This window comes from Ochlerotatus camptorhynchus, unplaced genomic scaffold (assembly GCF_037179485.1).
Source record: "Ochlerotatus camptorhynchus isolate MF236.1 unplaced genomic scaffold, CSIRO-AGI_Acam_v1.1 ptg000094l, whole genome shotgun sequence".
Lineage (NCBI taxonomy): Eukaryota > Metazoa > Arthropoda > Insecta > Diptera > Culicidae > Ochlerotatus > Ochlerotatus camptorhynchus.
The window spans coordinates 3,349,469-3,363,027 of record NW_027040584.1 but is presented as its reverse complement, the minus strand read 5'-3'; the positions used below and the strand labels follow the sequence as shown (position 1 = coordinate 3,363,027).

Below are 13,559 nucleotides of genomic sequence, written 5' to 3'. Positions count from 1 at the left end.
ACTTTCTGCTTAACAACTTCTCAAAAGACATCAGGAAGTTATCTCTTCAAATTGCCGTACAATCAGTGTTTGGTCCCAATTAGCTCTAATCCCATATGCTACGTGTATTCGTTAATGCCGGATCGACCGTACTATAGGAATCCAAAGGCATCAGTACTATAGGAATCCGGCAAGAACGAATCCGCACTATAGGAATCTAGACTGTAATCCGCATAAAGAGCAGTGGGAAAAAATCACACGGTGTAGTGCAGAGAGCTAATGAAATACAAAAAGCAACTAATTGTCGTATTTGCTTTCCACGATATCATGCGTAGGAATGAAAAAGCAGAGGATCATGAAGAACTTTGACTTTCTGGTGCGCTCTTTGTGCCGGTGCGATGGCTACACTTTGAGAGTTTTCGTTATTTCTCTGTGTTTCTTCTCGTATCCACTGCTACGCATTTATGCAGTGAGAAACGCTTCCAAAGTTCGCGGTTGAATTTATGTAATTTTATGGATTCTTGAAATCAGCACACTGCACACATTGAGCATTGAAATTACAGCTCTGGTGTGAGTTTATAAAATGTCTCGAAGTGGTTCGTCAGCGAAAGATTGAAACTTGATCTTGGTCATTTTTTTTTTTCGTTTCAAAGTCACTATTTGGTCACTATTTTTGTTATTTAAGTCGCTAAAGTCACTACTAAAGGGTGATACGGTCAAAATTTGGTCAATATCAACTTGACGTATTTCTTTCAATTTTGCATTTAACCTGAACACCCCTCATTTTGAAGGTGTGTGTGTGTAGAATGTTGCTCCTATTTTGATTTTGGAATTCACTCTTCAGTTGTCAAAATGCCGTCCAAGCAAGAAGAGCAGCGTATCAAAATTTTGCTCGCGCATCGCGAAAATCCGAGCTACTCGCACGCAAAGTTGGCAAAATCGCTAAAAGTTGCCAAATCAACCGTTACAAATGTAATTAAAGTGTTTGGGGAACGTTTGTCGACAGCCAGGAAGTCTGGATCGGGGGGAAATCGAAAACCGGAAGCCGCTGAGACGACAAAGAGAGTTGCCGGTAGTTTCAAGCGAAATCCTAACCTCTCTCTCCGAGATGCCGCAAATAAGCTGGGTGTATCGTCTACAACCGTGCATCGAGCCAAAAAACGAGCCGGACTATCGACTTACAAGAAGGTAGTGACTCCAAATCGCGATGATAAACAAAATACGACGGCCAAAGCGCGATCCCGGAGGCTGTACACGACGATGCTGACGAAGTTTGACTGCGTGGTAATGGACGACGAAACCTACGTCAAAGCCGACTACAAGCAGCTTCCGGGACAGGAGTTTTATACGGCAAAAGGAAGGGGAAAGGTAGCAGATGTTTTCAAGCACATGAAACTGTCAAAGTTCGCAAAGAAATATTTGGTTTGGCAAGCCATCTGTACCTGTGGCTTGAAAAGCAGCATTTTCATAGCTTCCGAGACTGTCAACCAAGAAATTTACGTGAAAGAGTGTTTGAATAAACGTCTGCTGCCTTTCCTGAAGAAACACGGTTGTTCCGTACTGTTTTGGCCGGATTTGGCATCTTGCCATTACGGTAAAAAGGCCATGGAGTGGTACGCCGCCAACAACGTGCAGGTGGTTCCCAAGGACAAGACCCCTCCCAAAACGCCAGAGCTCCGCCCAATTGAGAAATACTGGGCTATTGTCAAGCGGAACCTAAAGAAGACCAAAAAAACTGCTAAGGGCGAGCAGCAGTTCAAGGCAAACTGGCTTTCTGCGGCGAAGAAGGTGGACAAGGTGGCTGTACAAAATCTGATGGCAGGGGTCAAGCGTAAGGCCCGGCAATTCGGATTTGGAAAAGCGGAAGCCTAACTGAATATTTTTCCTGAATTTTATACTAATTGTACTTGAAAAAGAAATTTAATTTGATTTTTTAAATAAACGATTTCACCGATTTACACGCGTTTTCCCTTGACCAAATTTTGACCGTATCACCCTTTATTATATCACATGCCCTGATGTTGGCATAGTCCCGAAAATACCAATATTGTTGAGTATTTGACACTTTTTCACAAACCCCAAGTCACCATATTGGATGGCAAAATTCGGTCTATAAATTATTTCTAATTCGTCGTCCCGTTCCGAAAATATCCATATTGTGGGGTATTTGGCGCTGATCGCGCACGGTCAGGATCCGTTCCTACGTTGTGATTTGATGAATAAAAGACGATTTCGACCGTCCTGCCATGGCAGAGGCAGATGATACTGTGTTATATTAATTGTATTCGTATATCAGTGACAGCACATTACAAAGAAACAGTAAGAACAAGTGGTGGTATCTACCGATTATTAACGTTGATATAATCTACTTAGGGTCAAGGCGGTAAATGTCGCTTGCACGAACAGGTGCTTTAACAGTTTTTGCAACATAAACTGCTTCTTACTCTTCTCTTTTTTCTTATTATTATTCTTCTTCTTCGTCTAATAGTTTCAAGCCTATTGCTTATAGCATATTAGCTTATTTCGTGCTCTCTACTTAGTGTCCTAGATGCATTTCCACAGTTATTAATTGAGAGCTTCCGATGCATGTACCATTTTTGGATTAATATAAATGTGTGGCATATACAATCATACTCTATTGCCCAGGGAAATCAGGAGATTTTCCAACCTGAAAAATTCCTAGACCGGACCGGGAATCGATCCCAGCCAACTCTAGGTAGTAAGGGAGCCCCCTAACTCGGGATGAGGTTCTAGTGAAATGAAAGACCAAGAGTTTTATGTAAAACAGTAAATTAGATTCGATTTATTCTCTTTAACGATGTGCTTACAACGAGTACACTTTCTTGAGATGAATAAAATGGCGCATCTCACTCAGTGGCTGGAAGACAGCTATAGACTGGTACACATATTACACTGGTACGTTATTAGGACGATCGTTGCACCTTTAACACTCCTTCTCATGTTCTGCTCACGATGATAGACCTAGCATTCCAGCCAGCTTGTGATGCTTGATGGTACCCAATGGCTTAATCAAAATATCAGCCACCATATTTTCCGTTGAACAGTACTCTAGATCCAGCACCTTATCTTCGAACAGCTGCTTTACGTAGTATTGCCTTGTTTCGATATGCTTGGATCGACGAGTAGACCTTTCTGCACTGACAAACTTGATACAACTCACATGAAATGTTGTGCAAGTACCACAAGTTCAACAACGTTCAACTATGGACAGCTCAATGTTAATACCATTTACTTTTTGAATCAGCGTACACCAACATTATAATCTTCTAAGAAACACCTAAGAATGCATAGACATAAAGCTCAAAATGTCTGGCTGAAAATCTCCTTTATAAAGACAACCAACCAACCAACCAACCAAAGCTCAACCCATCCACCACACAAAATCAAATAAAAATGTTTCTGTATGACAAACATGTCCAGACATAAACGAGAATATTCACCCCAGCAGGCCTGGGTTCAATTCCAGTCGGCGCCGCCGGGATGTTCTGAGGCACAACATCTCTGATCACGCCTTCCTTCGGATGGGAAGTAAAGCCGTTGGTCCCCGGTTCATAAGTTGATGGGTCGATAGGTAGGGTCCAGGTGTGGGAGCTGCCTTCCTGGCACGTCGGTAGCACGGAAAACAAGATCGACGGAAAAAACAAACCAAAGGAAAAAAAAAAATAATAAACGAGAATATGGGTGTATATCTTCACTGTAACAACTACGGGTTATCATCGAAAGTACTTGCATTTTACTCAGGCACTTTTGAGCAAATTGCAATCCCTCTCTCATACTCGAAATGTGCCACGACCAAATTGGCACAACGACGCCCTATACGCTATCTGACCAAAGCACAGGGAGTTTGAGTGCCTTTTCAATCAGGCGAAATTCAGATACTTGGAAATTATGTAAAACATAATACTCTAAAAACTCTATACGAGAGAGTAAATGTAATAATTATACTTGTCAACGTGTGCTCTAAAGTGCCGAATAGTGTGCCACGCTTTGTTTCGGCACAGTGTGCCTTGGCCACCACTGCTTGTCACTATTAACAAGGCATACAATGTGACAAGGACTAAAATGTCTTCTTTTGATAACTGAAAAATCCTGTTCCCCTTGTAAGAAGTTGTCAGGACTAGGGTTCGGTGATAGATCTTATACCAGTAACGCACCGCAAAAAGGTGATCTACCAGCGTTACTGGTTAAAAAATTGGATGAGGTCGTATTGCCAAATAACGGGAAGGCACTGTATATTTAACCTCTTATGTCAGGCAAATCCACTCAAATGTAGATATCAATAGTAGAGTTTCTACCCGGGAAGTGTGCTTATACTTTCTGGGACACCCTATATCATCACGACATAGTCAATATACGAAAATGTCCATTCAATGAACTGTCAAACCGAATCACTTTCTAATTCTTAAGGCATGGAAAAACCGAATAGAAATATTGTAATGAAACTGATTAAAAACCTAACACATTCTACTTTATGTACGACAAGCCAATTATGCCTAATAGCGAGACTGATTTTCATTACTGCAGCACCTAATTCTCGAGCGCCACCCCAGTCAGTGATGTCCAATTCGAGTTTAAATCAGTTCCGCCTGATCGCACCATTAAAGATGTTTGTTTCCGCTCTTCGTCTCGAATCTGGGGGATGAATTTTCAACCGGGCGATGCATTTATTTGCATAGCTAAGCTCACTGCTGCTCTTATAAGTGCGCGTATGCCTTTCACCTGCGCGCCTCAATGAACGCGCCTAGTCCACTATTTATCAACCTCTATTTTCTAGCATTTCAAGTAGCAGCGTAGGTAGGTAGGTGCCTACTTTTTTGCATAGCTCCGCGACGCTTGATCGCTTGCCAAATATTTTGCTTTTGTTCAGACTCACAGAGGACCTGGTGATCCTCAACGATGGGTGAGATCATAACAAGAATCGTTTATGTCCGGCTAAATATCTATGCATACGTTTGTGAAGTTTATGCAATTCTCAGACGGACTGCAAGCGAAAGTAAAAGCATTGAAAATTCGGCCGTTTTCTTCGAAGACGACATTCAAAAAAAGATGTGTGGGAGCATTTGGTTCTATATATTTCGAGGAAAAATGTCCGTTTCGTAATCGCTTGCTCGCTCGAGCTTCGAAAGATTCGATTTTCTCTGGTCAGCTGTGTCCGCATTTTGTCACTCACCTAGAGAGCACGACAAGACACAATGACAAGCGTGTTCTTTCGAAACACCCGCACAACGACGGCGTGGCGCGAGTCCACTTTCTTCTTGGAAGACGATCAAGAACAGTCCAGGCATCATCGCAGGCAGCAAGCGTGCTTGACTTATTGACAGGATGTTTGCTCCGCTACCGGTCGGGAATGTTGAATTTAGTGAGTGACAGGTGCGAATGGCCTTCAGTGAATGTCACCGTTCGGTTACATTCTACCCGGTTCTATGAAATTCGTAAATGTTCAGGTTGTTACATAGCATCAGTTTAAAAATAATGTTGCCTATTTCTGACAAGATGGAATTCTTGTAAATCGTTTGTTTGTAAACAAGTAGGTTAGCTGTCATGAAACGAATCACAATAATTGACATTGACAGCTCGAATTTCCATGCATAAACAAACATCGCATTCGCATGAGTAATGTTAAAATCATAAAAACTTGATTCACGGATTCTAACAATGTAAACATGACGCTTCACCATCGGTACTACGCTGTCCCTCAGCCTCAGGGATCAACAAGCGACCACGTTCTTGGACCGCATCCGACTTTTCCTTAAATGGCCAGTTTTCTTCGATGCAAATAAGCACATCGTCATCGCCTTCTTTCATCTAGCTGTGGAGGTAGTACAAAGTATACCGCGAATTCGCGTCTTGGCACAGAACCAAAACAAGGCCACCACGCCCATCCTTTTGTGGTATTCTTCGGGAAACAGAACTACGCGACAGCGAAAACGCAAACGTAAACAACAACGTAGAACACCCGTTCTTGTTTTGGCTCAGAAAAAAAAATGCGAAAATTGTTTCCGCAATGTCTGGCGGCGTCATCTGCCCGCAAATTGCGGTTCGTATAAAAATATTGTCTTAATACGGATTGGACCGAAATAGCCGGCGCGCAGTTCTAAATGAGTAATCTATTTACAACTTATCAGGGATAATAAATGAGACTTTTGAACTTGGTAGGCGTTTCAATGGGTGTCCAACCAGGCCATGGGGCACCCGGAGTAAACGAACCCCTCCAAGGATGGTGGTAGTCAATCAATCATATTAGCATAGGAAGTCGGAAAATCGAAAGCGATTAGCCACTACGGCCACTACAAAGTAGGCGACGACTGCTACACACATAGCGAATGACGACCTTGAAAGCAACGAAGAAGACGATTCTAGCCGAACTCCTATACCATCTAGCTCAACGCTCGCGTCGCAGTGGCGGTGGTGTAGTCGTAGTAGACTCGAATCAGCTGATCTTTGAACGCGCTCAATTTCACAGCACGACGACAATTGGGAAACTCTTCTTGCAACCCAACCCAACGCATGACACTTCGCCGGTGTCGGTCCCAAAGCGTTGCGACAGTTATCCGACCAAGCAACGACGGCGGCGATTACTCAGCTAACCGTGCGCGCGGGAAGTAGCCAAACCGTCGGGTGAACTTTTTTGCCTCCGAAAATAGATCCTCTTCTCGAGTCGAAGAGGAGAAAAAATTTCGCTTTTTGTTCCGTCCGCGCGCGTTTGCCTTCCCAAAAATAGCCACCGGCCATGCACTGCGGCTGAGCAATGCGTTCCTTCAGCGCAGTGCATTTCTTGCATTCATCAGCCAAATTCAGCCGCCAATTTTCGATCCGTTATGATTAAACTATAATATTTGGTCTTCTTTTCGTCTGCAGGTCTCCAAAGTAACCACAACCCGCACCGTTAAATCGACAGCCTCCTCTTCGTCGAACAACGCCCCGAAGCCAAGCATCGAGAACCTAGAACAGATCTGGGACGAAGCCGTACTAAAGCAATTGGTGAGTCCGACTAGCGTGACCAATTCAGTTCGTTGACTTATCTACTCATTTCTTCATTTTTTTTCCAGTTGGATTCAACCACTAACTACGAGGAGCGTCGCAAGATCCGTGCCCGTCTACGACAGATCATGGCCGAAAAAGAAGGTACCGCTATTCACTAGAATTCCTCCAGAAAGCCTTAAAGAAACTCACTAAACGCACTCCAAAATATTTCCGTTCGAAGGCCTGCGTTTCTCGTTACTTTTATCTTGCTCTTTGTCAAACTACAACCCACACCTTGGACAGAAACTACCACCACACCTACAGCAACAGTTTCTCTCCTCAAATCTCAGAACGACACTTGAACGCCATCAACAACACCTCTGCACTCTACTCTACTCTGCTATACTTCTTTCACAACCCAAATGCCAAAAATCAACTTCCGAATCAAACGCCCCAATCCTCACAATAAACAGACACGCCTACGTCCACATTCCCGCCACAGTAAGCCCCGCCTCTCGGTAAGACCGCGTTCAAGCAAGAACAAGCAAGGTAACGGTCGCCAGGCAACAACAGCTACAACGCTCCTCGAGAAGCGCCCACCCGCCCCCCTAATTACTCTTGTTCCCCCGACCAATCGATCCGATTCTATTCCAGCCTGTGCCGACATCGTGGCCAGCGTAACGGCCGACCTGCAACGCGAAAGGCAACTCCAGCAACAACAGAGCACCGACTCCAGCGCCAGCGGCATCCACGGTGAGTCGCTCTTGTTGCCCCTACTGCAGGGCATACTGTTGCACAATAAGAGCGGTGCTGGGGGCCAGGTCGGAACTGCTAGCGCCGGCGGCGGCGGTGGCGGTAGAACCTCCGCGGCCGTCTCGCTTCCGATCCCACCGGTCGAAGATTCCGGCACCGAGTCCGGCGAAGACCTCCGGCTCCTAGCGGCCGGTTTGCATGACAACATCGAAATGTACCGCGGTATTGGTGTCGGAAACGTTGCCCTCAACGGCGGCGTCATTGGTGATGGTAGTAGTGTTAGTAATGTTAGATTGCCGGTAGACTCCGGCGATAGTATCTTGCATGAGGTGACGGCTGCCCTTCAACGGTTACAACTTTCACTTAGGGATGGGAAAGACATCAACCTGGCTACGAACAAACGTAACGCTCTGCTCACTCTTGTCTGTCGGCTGCAGACGGGTCTAATGCAACCCGATGAACTCCCGGAACAGGTATCTCCCGTCAACGAGCTCACCAACGACAACATCGAGGACGACAAGGTGGACTATAACCAAGCCCGACGAGGCAGCGCACGGTTCGCCAAACGACGAAACCGCAACAACCGCCATACGGTTGGAGTCAGCCGTGAAGAACTGGCCGATGCCCGGCGTTTCATCGAGGAAATAGGCCGCATGTCTTCACACTCGCACTCCGCCACTCCGGAAAAACCCCAACTCCCCTATTCTCTTCAGAAACAGCAATCTCTAGGCACGGTTCTTCCTTCTGAGGTTCCCGTACCTTCGGTGTCCACCTTCGCCATGAAACGCCCGAGTCAATTTATGCCCAAAGAACTCAACCACAAACCCGAGCTCATTGTCAACGGACGCGATCGCAAGGTTAAACAAAAGCTCTTCCGACAATCGCAGAGTTTCGATCAATCCTCGATCAACGGCTACGAACCTTCCGCCACGCAGCTCAAACCCATCGACGTCAAATCCTTACCCGTTGACAAAAATGAAGCCTTCAAAAAACCCGTCCAGACCGCTGCCCAGCGAGCATTGGTAAAGAAATACTCCTTCAACGATGGCTCCACTTCGGAAGATGACGAACCTCGCAAAACCGCCGAGCAAGTCGTTCTACAGAAGAACACAGCAAAAGGTTCGGCCGTTATCAATACCGTTCATAAGATTGTCAACCGCGAAGTGAAACAAGATCCACCAGCAAAATCCGTTCATCCAAGCGTCGCTCGCAAAGCCGCCATCAACCGAAGCCGCACCCCGGAATCTCACGATGCTCCCGTCTCCGGTGGAGAAGGCAACAACAAACCCATCAACAAATACACTAGCAAAAAGCTGCGCATGAAGCGGGCCAATACGATTGATATCCCTAAGAAGTTGCTGAGCAACGCCGCGGATAGCGACGATGATTCAGAGGACGATCAGCAACCGAAACCAAGGGAACGGTCACGTGAAGTAAAAGCCAAGACTTCGGTGGCCAGTGTCGGAAAACCAGTGGCGGCCGATGTGCCAGACTTTAAACCGAAAACCGAAAACGACATCAAGTTTATGGCCTTCCTGCAGAAGCAGAACCAAACCCCGAAGCAGATGTGGACCAATCCGGTCAAGGAGCACGTTGGATCCAACAATTGGACCAGCAAGTTCGATCATCTGAAGAACAATTTCGAATCTGCCGGTCGGCAGGGCAATCAACCACCTCCGATGCGTAGCGCTCCCAAGAGTTCAGCGATGAATTTCTGGAAGAAAGCCGAGAGCACTTCCTTTGACGAGTCGCACCTGCGGCATCCAAAGCCTCCAAAGCCTGTCCAAAACCACCATGCAGCTCCCAAACCCCCTACCCAACCCAAACTTCCACCTCGATCGATGCAACAACAACAACAACCCCCAGCTCTTCCAGCTAAACCAAAAATGACTCCGCAACCACTTCCTAAACCAGTTGTTGTGAGCAAACCAGAACCCAAGCACCCTCCTACCACCTCCAATCAGTTCACCCACGCTGCAAGCTCTGCATTTAAACCCATCCCGAAAAAGCTCCCAGCGGCCAATCTTGGCTTCAAATCAATGCAAGCCCAAGAACCCGAAATCATCAAACCCATCCCAGCTCACATATCATGTGGTATCGTGAAGCAAATTGTAGCATCCGGATTCAAGGAAACCCCTGAGGAAAAACCCGAACCCAAGCAGGTCCAGCTCGGACTTGTCAAGTCCCTTGCAGCCGCTGGCTACCACGAGACTCCCTATGTCCCACTTCCCAAGCTCGAGCGAACCCCAACGCATCACGTCCTCAACTACCAAGCGCACAAACCGGAGCGAGCCGAATCTCCGACGACTCCCCCCGCTCCGTGGGTTGGCAAAAATACTACGGAAGGCAACAACCGTGTAGCAAGTATCGCTTCGACCAAGTTCACAGCAAACCAGTTCGGGATGAACAAGGGAAATCTTCCGGCACAGACTCCTCTGACCTATCAGGGCTCTCTCAAGTACAACGAAAAACCGCTGAGCCTGCAAATGCCCGAACGCCTACTGGAGAAGCGTCCTTCGCTACCGGATGTGAATAAAGCACTCCCAAAACCGGCGGACAACTTCCTGTACACCTTTACGGATTACACTCAACCAGAGTCGGTTTCTACGTTTACGTTAAACCGTAGCGATTCGTTGACCAATCCGGAGAATGAACCACTAGTGTTGACCAGCACGAATTCGATCTACAGTCCGGCGGGACAGCAAATGAACTATCTCGGTACAGGAGATCGGCGGAACTCCTCTTCTCTGTCACCGAACATCGTCGACGACGAAGCGGATGATCTGGATTCACTGGACTCGCAGGAGATGCGGGCTGTGTCGAAGGTTATGAGAGCACCGGTCAGCCAACAAGCCAGCTTTTCGAGCAACAAACCATCGCATCTGAACAGTGGAAGTGGTGATGATCGCAGTTCGATGATCGCTCAGAGTCTTCAAAGCTCGTTGAAGAAGATTCAGCACAAGAGTCCAACACCACCGAACAAGCTAGCAATAGCAGCTGCGGCTGCAGCGCAAAAGCGTTTCTCGCATGATTTCAGCGGTTCGTTAGATAGATTGTCGAGCTATGCGCAACGATCTGCACCGCAATTTTCCGTGCCGAAGGTGGAAGTTACTCCGCAAACTCCTGCTGCAGCTCCACAGCAGCAAGCTTCTCCGTACGGTTTACCATCGCATGTCATCTATAACAATGTTCAAGGTTTTGCACAGAGTCGCCCGGCATACCAGGCGGCTCCACTCTCCCGGACAGATTCCTGGGTGCGGTTGAATCAGCAACCGGCTCCAAGTGCGCTGTCACGGACCAAGTCTAGTCATACCCTAGCCGTTCCGCAGAGCTTCGACGGGGGTCACGGTCAACCAAATCGCACAGTCACCGATAAGCAGCGCACCATGGAAGCGTACTTCGCCGGTCAGAAACCTACGCTGAATGCCTTGTCGAAGACTTCTTCGACGCACAATATCCTGCGGGACAAATCTGGTATGACGCAGAATAGCGTACGACCCGTATCGTATGCTCTGGGGCACAGCTACAATCCGGCGCAGTATAACATTATGACACCTCAGCAATACGGTAGCAGCTATCAGCCGCAATCCTCGATGTATGCGCAACGAACGCAGCCAATGATGACGCAGCAACCACAAACACAGTACTATCAACCTCCGCTAGGTGGTGGGCTGTCGCGCAGTCGAACGATGCCACACATACCGATGAACAACGTGAGTCTTCTGGACGAAGAGAACGTAGAGGATGCATTTGAGGAGCTCATGAGCCAATCGTTCGCCGTGTAGGGTGCGGAGACTATTGTAGGCTACGCTCACAGTGGAGCAGAGTTCAACCCTGAGTAGACTTCCGACCGAGTGAGTCGGTCGATGGAAGTTGAAACCGTCATTCCAGATTGTGTTTTGTGGATTTCTGTATTTGTATACCGTATTTTGACATCGGAAGCAGACTGTGTGCGAACTGCGCGCAAAGCACCTATTCTAGTCCAGAATAATCCCTAGGAAATAACCGTAGGCTGTGTATCGATGTAGTTGTATTTAGTGAAAAAGAGTCTCGAGCGTGCGCGCGCGTGTGTTTGTGCGACGAAATGGTGTAACCAAAAAAACCGAAGACATTGCCAACACTACAAGAAAAATAAATAAATATTGCATGCAGTTGTTTTGCTAAGAAGTTTACTGCATTCTATTACTACTACTTTTTTTAAATACTCTGTGGAACGCTTGGATTTGATGTAAATGTCAAACGCTTACTCGTGTAACTCGTGTTTGGAAAGAGAAAACCGGACTTTGTTTTTACGGGGACATGAACTTTGTTTTTGTGAAGAACTGCCTCTATATATACATGATTCACCGCTGTCACTAAAACCAAAACAAATCGAAAAACTTTTTCGGGCAATAAGACAGAGAAAAAAACCCTATCGCAAAGAGCTTAAGCCTCACCAACAGAGTGCGCCGCGGAGCAATCGAATAGTCGGATGATTCTACTACTACTACTATTACTATGGCAAACAAAGCAAACTGGTCGTGCGAGCGTCTTCCTGTGTAGATGTGCAGCCTAACAACAGTGCGCACACACACACAGAGAAACAACCCAACGAAGGTCCAATGAGGGACAAGTCCAGCCGCACTCTCGGCCCGAAATATGAATGTCAGTATAGAGGCAAAATACCCTACTGTACGAATCGGTAGCAAGCCCTGTGAGTCTGAAATGCAACTTTTTGTTTCTCAGTGTTGTTTGACGTTTTTTTTTTGGCTGTCAAAGTGTGCCGTGCCCCAGCATAAATGTCAGCATGCGTGTAAACGTCAAACGCTTCGCGTGCGCCCTTTTATTTTAGTGCATGCTTTTGCGTCTAGATGGCAGAATTTTGACAGCTCTGCCTTTCCGGACACCATCACCACCACTGCCATCTAGTGTGACTTTTTCGAAAACATGTCCCAGGTTTTTCTTTTTGTATTCTGGTAAAACACGTGTGTTTGTTTTCTTTGTTCTGTCATGCAGCCTCATCTGAACTAATAGCAAGTGTATCATCACAGAATGCGACCAGCAGCCACCGTATTGGCCTCCATTAATAGTAGCAAAATTCCGCCCGCTCATTTCACGATGTTGTGTTTTTCTATATATATTTCATAGTTTATGTCGTTTGAAACAAAAACAAAAACAATAGTAGTATTAGAATTTGTGTAGCTTGAGCTCCTATTAGTTGTACTTATTAACCACCACAAAATCCTTGTTTTCCAAATAGATCTCCTGCTGAAACATGCTGAAGCAACTGAACACTAATCGCGTACCGTGTCCGTCTCTTTCTCTTTTCTATTGTTTGTGCACTTTCAGAAGTAACCACCACATCATCTTCGAAGGTCCAGTCTCAAGATGGCGGCGTGCTCACCACCCGAACGACAGGTAATTTATATTGCATTCAAGTGCTGAAAAACAGACTAGTTAATGTCAAACTACTTATTCGATTACAGTGACAACCAAAACGGTTGGCCCAGCGAAACCCATGTCAGCGATGGCTAAATTCCGACAGCTTGACAAACAAAATTCCATCACATCACAATCACCCCCTAAGTAAGTATCTGGCGGGAAAAAATCGCCGCTTCCAACTCATTACAAATGAAAAATGCTTCCATCAGTAGCTCGAACATTATCAGTATCGCCTTTAATCCCAGTTGCCATCAATCAGTACATTACTAATGAGTCGAAATTGTCTAGTCGCCTATTAGTTCGAAAGTATATACTCAGTAGAATCATATCTAAAACGGAACTCATTCATTTGGTAAACAAACAGTAACATATACAGTAACTAACAAACGAATCATAGTCGCCCTAATATGACAGCTGTCAGT

The 13,559-nt window shown here is 46.1% G+C and overlaps 1 protein-coding gene across 2 annotated transcripts in view; it reads left to right on the top strand.

Moving 5' to 3' along the window:
- The window catches only part of LOC135698732 (mucin-2-like), a 133,323-nt gene extending 121,522 nt beyond the window's left edge, over nucleotides 1-11,801 (top strand). For both annotated transcript variants that reach the window (XM_065218820.1, XM_065218821.1), the window contains 3 exons: nucleotides 6,859-6,981; nucleotides 7,050-7,125; nucleotides 7,618-11,801. In XM_065218820.1, coding sequence (XP_065074892.1) covers nucleotides 6,859-6,981; nucleotides 7,050-7,125; nucleotides 7,618-11,501 — 4,083 coding nt within the window. In that variant the 3' untranslated portion in view covers nucleotides 11,502-11,801. The remainder of the gene's footprint in view (nucleotides 1-6,858; nucleotides 6,982-7,049; nucleotides 7,126-7,617) is intronic.
- The last annotated feature ends 1,758 nt before the right edge of the window (nucleotides 11,802-13,559 follow it).